Source organism: Heterodontus francisci, chromosome 3 (genome assembly GCF_036365525.1).
Source record: "Heterodontus francisci isolate sHetFra1 chromosome 3, sHetFra1.hap1, whole genome shotgun sequence".
NCBI lineage: Eukaryota > Metazoa > Chordata > Chondrichthyes > Heterodontiformes > Heterodontidae > Heterodontus > Heterodontus francisci.
The window spans coordinates 80378966-80394810 of record NC_090373.1 but is presented as its reverse complement, the minus strand read 5'-3'; the positions used below and the strand labels follow the sequence as shown (position 1 = coordinate 80394810).

Sequence of the window (15845 nt, the reverse complement as noted above, 5' to 3'; positions counted from 1 at the left end):
TTAGTGAGATACCTGGCATTTTTTGCTTGCACAAGTAGTCGATGTTTGCCTGCACACTTCTTGTAGCAATGCGGAGTATTCCGAATAGATGTCCATATGTCAGGAATGATCTTGATTGCTCTGTCTCCCACCTCTCTGTGTCGGTCTCTCTCTCTCTCTCTCTCTGTCTCACTCTCTGTCTCCCTCCCTCCCTATCTGTGTTACCCCCTCTCTGTGTTATTCCCCCTCTTTGTGTTGTTCCCCCATTTCTCTCTCTCTCGGCCCCCCTCTCTTTCTCTGTCCCCTCTCTCTTTGTCCCCTCTCTCTCTGCCCCCCCTCTTTCTGCCCCTCTCTCTCTCTGATCCCCCTCTCTTTCACTGTCCCTCTCTCACTTTGCCTCCTCTCTTCCCTCTCTCTCTCTGCCCCCTCTCTCTGCCTCTCGCTGCTCCTCTCCCCCCGCCCTCTCTCTCTCTCTGCCCCTCTCTCTCTTTGCCCCCTCTATCTCTCTCTCTTTTCCCCCTCTCTCTCTATCCCCCCCTCTTTCTCTGACAGTTGCAGCGAGCGGGAACTCTCAGCCGAGCGGCTTAGTGGTTGGTCAGTTTCCTAAAAAAATTGCAGCTGTCAGTTTCACAGCTGACAGATGGTTAGAGTAGAGGTCGCAGCTTTTAAAAAAAAGCACCAGAATCTGCCAGAAACCAGAAAAAAATAAAGAAGTAGTTGTCATATCTCTGTATTTAAAGACTCTCAGTTCTCAGCCCTGCCAATTGCCGCTGTGCTCTCGCCTTGTTTACCCTTGTGAGTTCCAGGAATCTTGAGAAACCCGCGCGCTAGCAGTTAAAGCCAAAATCCACAGTTAAAAATGCAGTAAATTGGATTTTAGAATATATTAATAGCAGATCCATCTGGCCCAAAGGAGTTTCCTGTGTGTTCATGAATGCACTTCAATTAAATATGGAAGCCGGTGGGTTCCTGCTAGCTTCCTGGCACACTGGCATTTTTGGTGTTTTGAGGTTTTAACCTCCCACATGTATTGATACCCTAACCTGTCAGGTTAAAATTTCCCCCATTGATTTATACCTTTTGGAGCCTGGCAACAAAACCTTGGCAGGCCCAGATTAGAGAAAAACAGCTTATACGAGCCACATTTCGACATCAGGTTGCGCTTGTTTGCAAAATTCCACAGTTATGGAAGTGTCAATGAAAATGTCCCCAATAAAATCTTCAGTGTCTCTTCAGAGACCGGAAAGCTTATTCACCATTTGGTACCATACAGCAGCCATAGGCCATCAATCATGCCTATAAAATTTAGTTTCATCCACTATTGCTGCTGGTCAGTTCCTACTGTCTATCATTAGTACTTAGATTGTCACTTGTTTTATCTTGCTTCTATCTTTAATGAAGTACTGTTCTTCATTTCGTACTGTTATTGAGTCTAAGTGGGTGAAGTTGGTCTACGCCAGCAGTGTAAAACATTGTTAATTAGCAGCCTGTTATACATGGTGCCAGCTTTTATTTTGACTTGGAAAAAATTGCCAAGATATTTAATTTCAAATCTAGTAAGAGCAGCAGTGAGACTAGGAAACAAGATTCCAAGAAGTGTTTGAATTATTGTTTTGTGAACTTCAGTGGAAAGTAGATTGGGTGCAGTGAAAAATTGGCTGCCAATTCAGAGAGCTTGTTTTGCGACACTAGTGTAGACTGATTTCAGCACCTAAGTTTTTGTTGGAATGAGTCACCCTACACTTCAATTTGATAACACCATGGAAGACTTATCTTTGCAATGATGGTTTTGTATTGCTTTCCTAGTAGTGATATAAACATAGATGGAGATTTGGTTATTGATCTGTATAACACATCGTCAGGCAACATTGAGATGTCATTCTGGTGTTGTGATATCACTTAGCAGATGCGTTTTGAACATGTGCAAATGAAAACAAAAGGTTGTAAGCAAGCCATATACCTTGCAGACTGTTATGACCAGGTGAGAAAGGAGTCTAGGGGTTCCCTCTCAGCCTTTGCCTGGTTTGACCATAACAAGGTTTAATTTTTTAAAACACTGTTTTTAGCTCCCCCTCAGTGAATCCTTGTTCACTACTCTCCAATTGTAAGGCAAAGAAATCAACCAGACAGGTTTTCTTAGATTTAAACAAGAAAGGCGTAAGTTTATTAACCTTAAAATTTCATTTCGGTTAAAACTACTACGAATACACGACACGACCACGCTAGCATGTATACGCAATAAACACACACGCAGATAGAGGCAGAAAAGGAGCTAGAATAAAGGGGAAATGTTTGAAGCAATAGCTGGGGTTCATTTACTGTCATTTGAGTTTGATGTAGAGTCTTTGATTGCAGTTAAATCTTGCCGTTTCGTTGGGGTCCAGTGCACTCTTTCAAACTTGTTTCGATGTAGGAGTCTTCTCTTTTGAGGCTTAAGTGGCTTCAGTGGATTTGGAAATTTGTGAGAGAGAGAGATATTCAGGCAGGAGAGAGACCTTCCTTCTCTTTTGTCTTCAAAGCAGTCTCTGTCTGTGAACACAATTCAAAAACTCTGGGCCTGCAGGTTGGTCACGTGACTAGGTTTTTTCAACAACGCTCCTGCGTTTTTTGTGGATTCTCCATCTTAGCAGACACTCTCAGTTGTGGGGGCAATGCTGGTTGTTCCACATTTAGTGTCTGGTGATCAAAATCCCTTTGGGCTAATTGGATCAGGGAGCAATTCTATTGTCTCTCCAGACGACTGTCTCTTAGTATGCAAATGTTTCCAGCCACTGCTGTGATTTCTTTAAACAAGTCATCTTTTCAGTCCAGCAACAGTTTAAAATTATTATTGATATGACGAAATTAATATGCCTCGTTTTGGTAGGTGGGGTCTTCATGACAAGACGTAGAAATTTATCTCACTGGGCAACCTGCATGAGCTCTGCAGCATTTACTCCTATTCTGTTGTGACTAGGTAATGAATTTCTATTGTAAGCAGCACTTTCTATTTTAAATTATATTATGCCTTTGTAATAGGTGTAACTATTGAATAATACTCATTTGCATCATAAAACTGCTTTATGGGTTTCCTTCATAAACTTGCTTTAACCATGAATTGTCTATAAACATTTCCAAAACAGATTTGATGTTTTTTATTCTAATTAAATACAAAATAAATATTACACAGTTGGTTCAACTTTGTTGATAACTTGGGAGAATGATGGCCTTTAATAGGTTCCTGTGACACAGAAAAACATTGAGAATGTAAATTTTTAAAGATGAATTTAACTGACATTTGCCGTTACTGATATATGGCATTAATATCAAGTTAAACAAGAATTTGAGCTAAAACATTCATCTGCTAACAAAGTTTTCCATTAAACATTATCAAAAGTTTACATGTCCCAGGATTATCTGATATATAAGACCATAGATAATAATTCAGACCGCACTGAAGAGCCTACCTCTGGTACCTCTTACTGGGCTGTACTGTATTACCCCTCATGAGATAAGGTCCCAGTCTAGCATCCAGCTGCTTTCACTTTCACAAAGGGAGTATTTTTTTATGATATATTTCCTTTTTACTGATGTATATTTATGATCTCTGGTCTACAAGTCTGCCTTATTGTAAATTAATACTGTTGATTTACTTGATCTTTTTTTTAACATATTTTACATTTGTACGCAATTTAATTAGGTCCCTCCTCAGCTATCTTCTAACTGAGCTGTGGAACCGATTTTTTTTATATCACATTTCCTGAATGCTCAACCCCTCCCATTACCATTTAGAATCATTCTCCATTCTCTTCTCTTCATCATTACTTGTACACCTCCTTTATAACATAGCAACCAGAACTAAATATGGTAGTATAAATATGGTTTAACCAGTTCACTGGACAGCATAGCTGGCTCGAGAAGAAAGGCATCAATATTTTTTAATGCAGCTACAGATGGAGAAATAAATGCTGCCTTGCTAGTGACACCCATATCCTGAGATTGAAAAGAAAACTATTTCACCATTCAGGTTATTTATCTTAAAATGTTATGATTGTTTTTAATGGCTGCACTATAATGTCTAAACCATCACTCCCAAATAAATTTGTGAGTCTCAATTCACCAATATTATATAATTTATTTTGTATTTTTGTTGCAGATTATTTTATCCAATGTGCAATATTTTACATTTATCAGTTGCCTTGGCTTCCATAGCTCTCCCTATTTTATCATCTGTAAATTTGAATCTGTCAGCTTTAAGTATGATGAATTGTACCAACTGTTGGCCAGACTAACAGAAGCAGTGCTTTGGGATACCAGAATGTTTTGTTCCAAGGATGAAGAGAACTAAAAATACCCTTGCATCTTGCATTGCTGTAGCTGTACTCACTGTCTGGGACATTTGGCATTAGTAACATTCAAGGTTTCCTCTGTCCTACAACTAAGCAAAGTTGTGCAAAGTCATGTGACCACATGGCAAAAAAGAACAGACAGAAAATGACAACTAAAGCTATAATCCGATAACTATTCTCTCCTTTGGTGAATGGACAGGAATGGCTGATGACAATTAGTGAAATCCATAACCCTCAAATCTGAGGGATGCTGAAAAATGATGAGTAAATTGGAGTAAGCCAGTGATGAGGGCATTAGTTTCCCAATGAACTAGTCACAGGTTTGATTAAAAGGCCACCTACCTTTTCAGTCAATAGGCTAATTGCGTGAGTTTCATCAATTCAGTAAGTAGGGTGAAGTGTTTAAGCAAGCTTGTGATGGGCTTTGGTGGAAGAGCTGAGTTACTTATCTCATTCTACCATAATTGTTCTTTCAGTAGGAGACCCACATCCCAGCTCAACTTTACCCTCTGGGAAAAGCTGGAATTGGTTCTGAAATATGGAAGTAGGATTCTATACACCAAATTAAAAATGAGTAAGTACAAGTCATTGCTTATTGCTGAAATAAGGAAAAATATTTTGGTATGATTGATAGATAGATAAATTCAGATGATACCACATTTGATAATGAGTGGACCTAACTACATAACCTAAAAATAACAAAGGTATTGAACACATTAACATGAGCAATTATCTAATAATCTGAAACATATGCTGCGCAATAACACTTTTCAGAATGAATTCCAAATACTCCCAGAGGGTCGATTGGATTGGGCTAGTTTGAGTTTCCTGCAGAAAGTTCATTTATGATAGAATGAGTTTAACTCATCTATTTTCTCGAGTTTAAGTCAAGGAAATTCATCTTCACATACCTTCCAACCAGTCACAATCAGTTCAATGTTTTGAGCTTGTAAATAAATCCACTGTAACTTACTTGATAATCCTGAGGTCTGCCTGCGCTGGGTTCCATTTTGATGTCAGGCTTTGACCTGTGAATAAGTACAAAACAACTGAATCTTCAAAATGAGATGGGGAATAATAACATCCATTGGTGCACTTTTCAGTAAAATTCACATTAGTTCTCTACAAGTTCAAATGGGAGCAACTATTTCTTCTTTTGTACTCTATAACATTTCTTTGATAGGAAGCTGGGACATGAATTGTTTCAATGAAGCCATCCCACTGCTGATCAACATGTGGAATTGCCTGTAATGGATGGGATGTTCCACAACTCTCCTCTGTTTAACTGTGTTTCTTCTTACCCTTAACCACTTCTCTTAACTCCACACTCTTTTACTAGATAAAAGGTCACATGGGCTCCAGGTATGTCTATCATTTTATAGAATATATTAAACATTCCTTGGCCCAATCTGATTCAGATCTTCTCATCAAGGTCTTTCTCTATTATATTCACGACTGTGTTGATGTTGTTTCCTGCTTTTATGCTAATCTAATCTAGGTATTTTATTGACAAAGCTTTCCATTTCCACCGTTCTTCACCTTTATGTGGCCCATCTATAAATCTTCCCTCCTCTTCCTGGACTTCTCTCTGTAGGCTTTCCACAGAAATCTATAAACACTAAACAGCTTAGATTATATTTTTCCCACCCCCCTCTTGAAAAGACTTCACCCCTTACTCTCGGTTTCTTCATTTCCATGATATCCGCTGTGAAGACTCTACATTCTCTACCACAATTCTGAAATGTCCTCTTCCCTTGAGATATTCTCTTACCTATATAGAATAGGCTCCTTGATCACATCTGCCCCATTTCCATGGCTTCCATTTTTATTTTCTCACTTACTCCCACAACAGTGACAGCATCCCTTTTATCTTCATCTTCTATCCTACTAGCCTCCACATCTGTCAGATCACCTTCTACCATTCTCACCATCCCGAACATGATCCTTCCCTTTCCTTCTCTCTCTACTTTCTAAGGACTAACTCCTTCTGAAATACCCTTGTTTACTCTTCATTACTGCCACTTCTAGTTGTTCTTCCGCATGCACTTTTCCATGCAAATGTACCAGATACAGTACCACCCCATAAGCCTCTTCCAATACCATTGTCCAAAGCTCCAAAAAATCTTTCCATTAAGATTCCATGTAAGAAAGCAACTTACACATACATCCCCCAATTAATATACCACATCTTTGTTCACGGTGTGATCTTCTTTACAGAGGGAAGACCAAACACAAATTAAGTTACCCTGCTGCTGACTGTTTATGTTCTGTTTTGAAGCATAATCCTAACTTCCCTGAGGCTTGCTACTTCAGCACCTTCTCCCATTCCTACTCTGACTTGTTTGTCTTCCACACTGCTTTAATTAAGCTGCACTAGGTTTTGCCAACCCTCCAGGAGTATCCTCAAATCTCTAGGAATTACAAGACTCCTGGACATTTCTGCGAGATACTCAGGAGAAAAATCATAGAGACATTAAAATAATTGAATTAAAATAGTACTACTTTCATTTTTTTGGAACATTTTTCATATATTAGTTATAAAAATATTTGAGATGGACAAAAATGCTGTTTGACTGGTGGGGTTGGGGCATTTGGAGGTGGAAGGTCATAGAATCATAGAGTCATAGAGTTTAGATGATAAAACTTCCAGGAATATGTCCAATCTTAAATCCACCCTTTGGAGAGAACACGGACATGATCAACTTCAGGCCTTAGTAATGTTTCCAATTCCTGTCTGCTTCTCTCATTCATTTTCCCCTTCAGTCCCTTTCATTTTCAGAGCTTTTATTACCTTCTTTTTGCATTTTTAATATATGTTCACAGGTTAGTTGAGCTGTTTTCAATCCCTTTAGTCTTTTAATGCCCTTTCACTGCTTGATTTAGCTGATTTTGTTTTAAGATCACTTTGTCTTGCTCATGCATTTTTAATGGCAGACTGAAATGATATTTGTGGATTATCTAGTACTTCAATGCCTCTTCCCAGCATTTTTAAAAGATCTGTCCACAGGCTGTTAAACTCATTCATTGTTTCTTTGTGATGATAACGATTGTATATGACTCCTAACTTTTATCTGTTGGCATCCCTCCCACTTTGATTTGATCAACGCTAAAAAGGGACTTGCTAGTTTCTCAGTTTGTTTTCAACCTAGGATCTGCTGAATGTTAATGTGAATGTTAATCTGCCCTTTCTCTTTTCAGATGTTGACAAACCTAAAATTCTGTTCTTTTTTAAATTTCAGATTTCCAGCATTTGCAGTTCTTTTTGCCTCTAAGTTGAATGATGCCAATTTTTACTCCAGCAAGATACTGCAGTGCTCCATCTAATGTTGACATACCTGAATCTGCATCCTCTGGTTTGCAATGTCTTAGTATTGGCAGGCCACTGCTTTTAACTGAGGAGGACCTAATGGAACTGGCAATAGGGTCCAGGTGCATCTGAGCTGATCTTGCACTATAATGTGGGCAGCTCATTGATGGGGCCAAATTTTGCTTTCAAAATAGCTGTGAGGCTAATGGCGCACACTGTTACTTATGATTAAATAATATAGCAACTTCAGATGAGGAGCAGAAGCACAGTTAAATGTCAATAGTCAAAAGTTGCTGTCCAAAGTGTGCCATTCTGCTGTTAGCTGCTCAAAAATGGCAATTTGCTGGCTGCCTCACTGTGTGTTGAATATCATGAAGTTGCAGTATTTGCACAGTAGGTATTAACTAAACTCACCACAGAATGTTAAGTTTTGATATTAGTAGTGTAAGTACCCTTTTAACACTATGATAATTGTAAATTACTGCCAATCAACCTCTCTGGCAGTGAACATTAATTATCACAAGTGTGGAATTTCATTCCTTCAAGTATTAAATGTTTTGGAGATTTTAAAATTGTCCAATTTAAAATTTTACTATTTCTTCCTTTCTGTCCCTTTGTCTCTCTCTTAATACAATCATTCTTTCCACCTCTTTATTTCTCTTTCTGTGCCTGATTTGACATTGAATTCACCCACTTTAATTTTCACTTCCTTCTCCATTCTTCCACTGTTTATTTCACAATATTTCAATCTGATTGTTGGTAGCTCTGTTCACTCAAGTCCCAGATGCCCTGTTTCTTTAACTGCAACATTATCAACAACTTAGTGGGCAAAAATGTTTTTAGCTGAAGGTTGCAAAGGCAATTTAACTAATGACAGATGGTGTTAGATACCCTGCTGCAACAAAATCTGGCCCATTGTAATATACCCAACACTTTCTGGGAGTACACTGGGGTCATGCAATGGGTTACCTAGCACCAACAATTCTTATAAGGCTGCTGTTCTGCTACTGAAGTGTAGAAAAATGTTTCTAGCACAGGTATGATTTAAAATTGTTCCATTCAATGAAGCAACTATGGAGATCCTATTGCACGAAGATTATTCTGTTAGCATATGGGTATATGTGCATTGAATGTTTTGGGCACTTAAGAAAGAATGTCGTTTGTTGGAGCCTGGCTTAAGACCCTTGTTGAGCAATTGGCTGGTTGTGCAGATTTATTTAAGTTTCTTCAGCAGAGTAATCTCTGCCTCTGGTTACTCCTGCCTGCACCCTGGCCATGTCAACTTGTGTAAGGTGCAGCAGACAACAATGTCTTTGAATACCTTGGCCAATCTATAATGTACCAATCCCCTTCATTGGTTCGATCATCTGAATGTGTTTTAGCATGCTGATGGTCTGCACCACCAAAACCTAACACAGGTGCAAGCACCTCTTTATAACTCTTCAGGTCTTGATCTTTGGAACTTTAATGAGATAAGGAATCATGGTCCCCATCAGCTATCCATGGAGTGATTTAAAATGAATAATCATGACAACTGTCAGGAACCAAACATCAACTTATATGATTCTGTATCTGATTATAGATTAGCTACATACTTGTAGACTGGAAATCATTTCTGATTGTGAAGGGGGTGGCTCTGGGAATTGAGGCCTCTATGGCCATGACAATGGGAAATAAGGTTCTCTTGTGTTGCTGCCTGTTTTCCATGAGGTAATTATGAAGTCAGCTCCCAGACAAAAAAGGCATCTGCGATTTGTATGATGTAACTCTGCACTGCAGATTGGATGCTGGGGGTAATGTCCCTTGCTGTTGCTCATAAGGCTCCACTAGCATAAGTGTTCATCGCAGCAGTTACTTTCACAGCTACTGATAAAGCTGACCCTGTCCTGGAAATTCTTTTTCTCTGGCTAGAGAGAACACCAAAAGTTTGATACCGACGCATTGTGGAATCATAGGGGCTGACTTTTCTTAACTTTGTCCTGGGAACACCTATTCTTTGGGCACAAATGTCAGGAAAAGTGAATGGAGACCCATAGTGTTCAGAACCTGCCTACTTTACTTTGCCCGGAGATTCCTTGGGCTTCGTCCAAGTGGTGGAACAGGGCCTGTGCGTCTTGAATGGAATGGAAGTGAACAAGGAGTCAGCATTCCCTGCCCTCCAGCCTCAATTGTAAGATTGTAAAAGGGGGAAAAAACATCCATGGCTAAGCAAGGAAGTTAAGGGTAACATAAACACAAAAACTAAGGCATACCATATTGCAAAGGCCAGTGGCAGGCTGGAAGATTGGGAAACTTTTAAAGATCAACAAAAGGTTACTAAAAAAGTAATGAAAACAGCAAAAGTAAATCATGAAAGAAAACTCACGCAAAATATAAAAACAGATAGCAAAAGCTTCTGTAAGTATATAAAAGGGAAGAGAGTAGCTAAAGTGAATGTTAGTCCCTTGGAGGATGAGACTGGGGAGTTAATAGAAGCGAACACAGAAATGGCAGAGACACTAAATCAGTATTTTGCCTCAGTTTTCACAGTGGAGGACACTAGTACCATCCCAATAGTAACAGGTAATGCAGAGGTTATAGGAAGGGAGGAACTTAGAACAATCATCATCACTAGGGAAAAAATACTGAGCAAACTATTGGGATTGAAGGCAGGGTCTTCAGGGCCTGATGGCTTACATCCTAGGGTCTGAAAGGAAGTGACAGCAGAGATAGTGGATCCATTGGTTATAATATTCCAAAATTCCCTGGATGTGGGAAAGGTTCCAGTGGATTGGAAAAATGCTAATATAATGCCCTTATTCAAAAAAGGAGGAGGCAGAAAGTAGGAAACTATAGACCAGTTAGTTTAACATCTGTTGTTGGGAAATTGTTAGAATCCATTATTAAGGAAGTAATTACAGGACATTTAGAAAGTCAAAAACCAATCCATCAGTCAGCATGGTTTTATGAAGGTAAATCGTGCTTGACTAATTTGCTAGAATTCTTCGAAGATGTAACAAGTGGATAATGGGGATCCTGTAGATGTAGTATATCTGAACTTCCAGAGGGCATTTGATAAGGTGCCGCACAAAAGGTTAATACATAAGATGAGATCACATGGGGTTAGAGGTAATTTAATAGCTTGGATAGAGGATTGGCTAACCAACAGAAAACAGAGAGTTGGAATAAATGGGTCCTTTTCTGGTTGGCAGGAAGTAGCTACTGGGGTGCCACAGGGTTCGGTCCTCGGGCCCCAACTATTTACAATCTGTATTAATGACTTGGATGCAGGGATAGAAAGTACTATAGTCAAATTTGCAGATGACACTAAATAGGTGGGATAGTAAGTTGCAATAAAGAAATAAGAAATTTACAAATGGATATGGATAGGTTAGGTGAATGGGCCAAAATTTGGCAGGTGGAGTTTAACGTGGATAAGTGTGAGGTTATCCATTTTGGTCGGAAGAATAGAAAGGCAAATTATTATCCAAATGGAGAGAAACTTCAGAGTGCTTCGGCGCAGAGGGATCTCGGTGTCCTCATGCATGAATCGCAGAAAAATAGTATGTAGGTGCAGCAGGTAATAAGGAAGGCAAATGGAATTTTGGCATTTATTGCTAAAGGAATGGAGTATAAAAGTAGGGAAGTGTTGCTGCAACTGTACAAGGCATTAGTGAGACCGCACCTGGAGTATTGCGTACAGTTTTGGTCCCCTTACTTGTGAAGGGATGTAGTTGCAATGGAGGCAGTTCAGAGGAGGTTCACTGGATTGATTCCAGAGATGAGGGGTTTGTCTTATGAAGAGAGATTGAGCAGTTTAGACCTTTACTCTCTAGAGTTTAGAAGAATGAGAGGAGATCTAATTGAGGTATATAAGATGACTAAGGGGATTGACAAAGTAGACGTAAACAGGATGTTTCCTCTTGTGCGGCAATCTAGAACAAGAGGTCATAGTTTTAGGATAAGGGGTAGCAGATTTAAAACAGAGATGAGGAGAAATTACTTCTCTCAAAGGGTCCTGAGTCTGTGGAATTCACTACCCCAGAGTGCGGTGGATGCCGGGGCATTTAGTAAACTTAAGGAGGAGATAGACAGATTTTTAATTAGTAAAGGATTGAAGGGTTATGGAGAATGGGCAGGAAAGTGGAGTTGAGGCCGAGATGAGATCAGCCATGATCGTATTGAATGGCAGAGCAGGCTCGAGGGGCTGAATTGCCTACTCCTGCTCCTAGTTCTTATGTTTTTATGTTCGATTTTCTGTGGTTGCAGCCCAGAGGAAACGCAAGAAGCTTTGAATGGGTCTTATGCCTCTTCAGACTAGAGGGCATCGCAGCAAAGCCTGTAACTGCAATTCTGTGTTTGCCTGTTTCCCCAACTGCACCTGGAATGCAACCAGGTTATGTTTCATGGTCTGGCTCATCAAATTCGATGGGACTCTGCCTGTCGAATGCCCAGGCAGAGGGGACCAAGAAAACTGGCCCTACTTTGTCTATGTTCAGGTTACATTGGCATATTCAAGCATGATTGTCTTGGCCTGCACATACAGGTTGCCTTGCATCCTCCTTTGATCAATCTCCTCTCCTTTCAGAACCTGCAAATAGAGTGAGAAGCCAAGAGAGATAGCTCCGTTGCAGACTGTGCACAACAACAGTTCTGTGGCAATGAGGTGATAGCAGTTGGGATAAAGATGCTCTAAGTATATTGTGTTCCAGAAAAAGGGATGAGTCGATGCTCCCATGCAGCATTTATTTCAAGTGGGCAGTAACTGGCTAGAATGCTTTTCAGGTGCTTATGATTGGATTTTGGGACCATGGCGTAATTTGCATTTTATGAATGACCCTAGTGCACAATAGGCACCACTGATACTTGCGGATCACATTTTGTAGTATGGTGCACAACAGATGCCACAGGGCCTCATAACACACACCAGTTCTGCATTAGCACTAAGGAGGTCAAATGTCAGCCCCTATATTTCATGAGAATCGATCGGCCACCTGCACAGGATGAAGTTTTCTGTGGCACAATGCCACAGTTTAAGCCATTTTAATATCTCTTGTATTTCTGTTTATAAGTAAAATGTAACTAGTTGTGGTGTTGACCAGTGTGTGGAGCTCACGGGTGGGAGGAACATGGCGGTAATTTGGACAATGGGCGAAGAGTTCTGACCGAAGACATCATCACTGGGGGTCACACACACACACACACAGACGTGTCAGGACATGTCATTAAAATGGTGGCCCGGACTAGTACAACATCAGACACTCTGTCTACAGCAACTCTCAAACTCCTAGACAATGGCCTCTTGGAATATGTGTGAATGGTTTTCTTCCTGCCTTATCAAGATACAGATATCACATTCATTGCTGGTATGCATCTAAGACCTCTGCCCCCCCCCCCCCCCCCCCCCCGCTGCTGAGAGCAGGAAATAACCACATTTAGGTGGTCTTGCATAGCCATGCTTGGACTGATAAGGCACTGAAACCCAATTGGATGACCCAATTCAAGACATTACCTTATATGTCAAGGCACCAGAGTCAGAAAGGGGTATAAAGCCATAGCCTGTAAGGAGATTGTTTCTGCAGCTAGGATGTGTGACTTGGTCAGTCACAGGAAGTCATGCTGACGAATTCGTTCAGCGGACTGACCACACCGGGAACGAGTTCCTGTATGCAGGTCTAAGTAAGCAAATGGCATGGTATGTATATACTATTTCTTAGTGGGTTAATAAAGGTTTTCCACACAAAATGGAAATTGTATCCAAAGTTTGTTTTGTGTCATTGATACCTATTACGGGGTTAGGACCTTAGAGGGAAGTGAGACCTCTGTTTAAGAGTCTTACAACAGGCTGGGACTTGCAAGCAGCAGTTGTTTTACTGGCAGATTGAAGATTGTAGCTACATTGCCCACTGTCTTAGTTAATGGAGTGGTATGAGCAAATGATTATTGGAGCAAATACAACTCTAAATTAATCTCTAATCTGACACAAAGGTATATAGTTTAGTCACTGTGAGCAATTACCTCTTGTTTGAGACATTGGTGGTGACTGCAGTGACTGACGCCAGTGAGATGGTGTCAGGGTCCAAGCCCCCACCAAGCCGCATGGCTTTTCTGTCCAGGTCTTCTGTTTCCAGAACAGCAGGTTCATCTGGAAAAATCAAAGCAATTTCTGTTTAATAAAACGGATTCAGAGCTCCTCACATTGCCCTGCATTTGTTTTTCCAATCAAGAGTATTCTACAAAATTATATTTTCCTTCAAAAACCAACATTCAAATATATTGGGTCAGATTTTGCTGTCAAAGTAACGGTAACGCTTACGGCACTCTGTCAACTGTAGGTAAATGGTACAGCAATTTCAGGCCAGGAGCAGATGAGTGGTTAAATTCCAATATCAAAGTTGTTGTCCAGTTTGTGCCATTTTGCTGTTAGCTTTGCAAAAACAGCATTTCGCTGTCAGCCTCATCATTGAAATGTTGTATTTGTACGGTTGATACAAACTAACTTGCCACAGAAAGTTACGTCTTGTCATTTCAAATATAAGTACCCTTCTAATGAGGTGATAACTACTACCAATAAATCTCTCTGGCACTGAAAATTAACTATTACACGTGTGACATTTCATTCCTTCAGGTATTAATTGTTGGTGATTTTAAAAATGTAAAATCTAAAATTTTATTTTACTTTTCCCTTTTTTCTCTTTTAATTCAGTCTTTCTTTCACTCTTTTTATTTTTCTTTCTGTACCTGATTTGACATTGAATTCACCCAGTCTAATTCACACTTCCTTTCCAGTGCTTGTGCTGTTTATTTCACAACCCTTCAAACTGATTGGTTAAGGAGCTTCTCAGTTGCTTGCCCTGTTCACTCAGGTCCCAGATGCTGTGTTTACCTCACTGTGCAGTTATCAGCTCACACTTACAGCAACTTGCCACACAAAACATTTAAAAACCCAAATGTGCAAGGGCAAGTCTAACTAACAGCAGATGCTGTTAGGTGCCCTGCTACAGCAACATCTGGAGCATCACCTTTTCAAGATGCTGATCACAATCTCAGTTCAGGATTTAAAAATACTTGATCATTTAGAACAGTGACCTCGGGGTTAGTGCATTTACTTCGTTTTGCTCTTCTCTCCTGTTTGAACTGTAACATTTTAGAGCAAGCCCATTTTTCTCTGAAAACTATTTAATTTTTACATGCTGTCATGCTAGGCCCCCACCTGCCAAGAATGAGGCACATCAATTTTGTCATGAACATTGATTTTTAACTGTAGTTGGAGCAAGGAAATAACTTGTTAAACAGATCAGCCGTGACTGGAAAAAAATTTTACAAACTAACAGACATCAAAGGTGAGGAAACGCATTCCAGGGCCTGCTAAGGAGGATACAATCTCCAAGGGCCAGGACTGGTTAGACCAGCTGGTCACATGATTAACTGGCCATTCCAGGATTTTCTTTTGAACTAGCCACAGAGAGTTTGAACTCATAAAGACTGTTTGCTCCTGGACTGAGAAGATCTCTCTCCTGTCTGCTCCCCTCTCTTTCTCACAAGTCTCTAAATCCACATAAGACACATGAACCCCAAGAGAGAAATGTCTCCTACAGTGAACAAGGTTTAAGAAGGCCCCAACGAGCAGGAAGAACTACCTACAATCAAAGACTCTACAGTGAGCTTCAAGAATTGTAACAAAAACATTTCAGATATTGCCTCAAACTTTTCACTTTATTTTTTCTTCCGCTCCTTTCTGTCTCTATTTGCATGTGTGTATTGCACATGCATGCTAGCGTGAGTGCGTCGTGTATCCATAGGTGTTAACCGAATTAGAGTTTAAGTTTGATAAGTTTCAACTTTTCTTCTTTAAATCTAAGAAAACCAGTTTGTGCTGGTTTCTTTGCCTTATAATTGGAAAGCAGTGAACAAGGATTCACCAAGGGGGAGCTAAAAACATGGTGTTTAAAATTAAACCTTGTTATGGTAAGACCAGATGAAGGCTGAAAGGGACCCCTAAACCTCTTTCTCACGTGGCCGTAACAATGCCCGTAACCGACAAATGAAATCATTCCTTTTTCTTCCCCATACCTCTTCCTCTCCTACATCTAGTCTGCAGTGCCAGTCAAAATGAACACACAAATGGACAAAAAGGGATTTTGATTTACATAGACATACAGATTGAGTGAGCAATGTTACTTAATAAATATAAACATAAAACAGCGAGGAGATGTTAGGAAAGAGTCCAAAGTTAATGTCAAATGAGGTTG

At 40.0% G+C, this 15845-nt stretch overlaps 1 protein-coding gene across 2 annotated transcripts in view; it reads right to left on the bottom strand.

Moving 5' to 3' along the window:
- otofa (otoferlin a) overlaps positions 1-15845 on the bottom strand; it is a 479852-nt gene that overhangs the window by 139469 nt on the left and 324538 nt on the right. For both annotated transcript variants that reach the window (XM_068017769.1, XM_068017778.1), the window contains 2 exons: positions 13612-13738; positions 5281-5335 (listed from right to left, as the gene is read on the bottom strand). In XM_068017769.1, coding sequence (XP_067873870.1) covers positions 5281-5335; positions 13612-13738 — 182 coding nt within the window. The remainder of the gene's footprint in view (positions 1-5280; positions 5336-13611; positions 13739-15845) is intronic.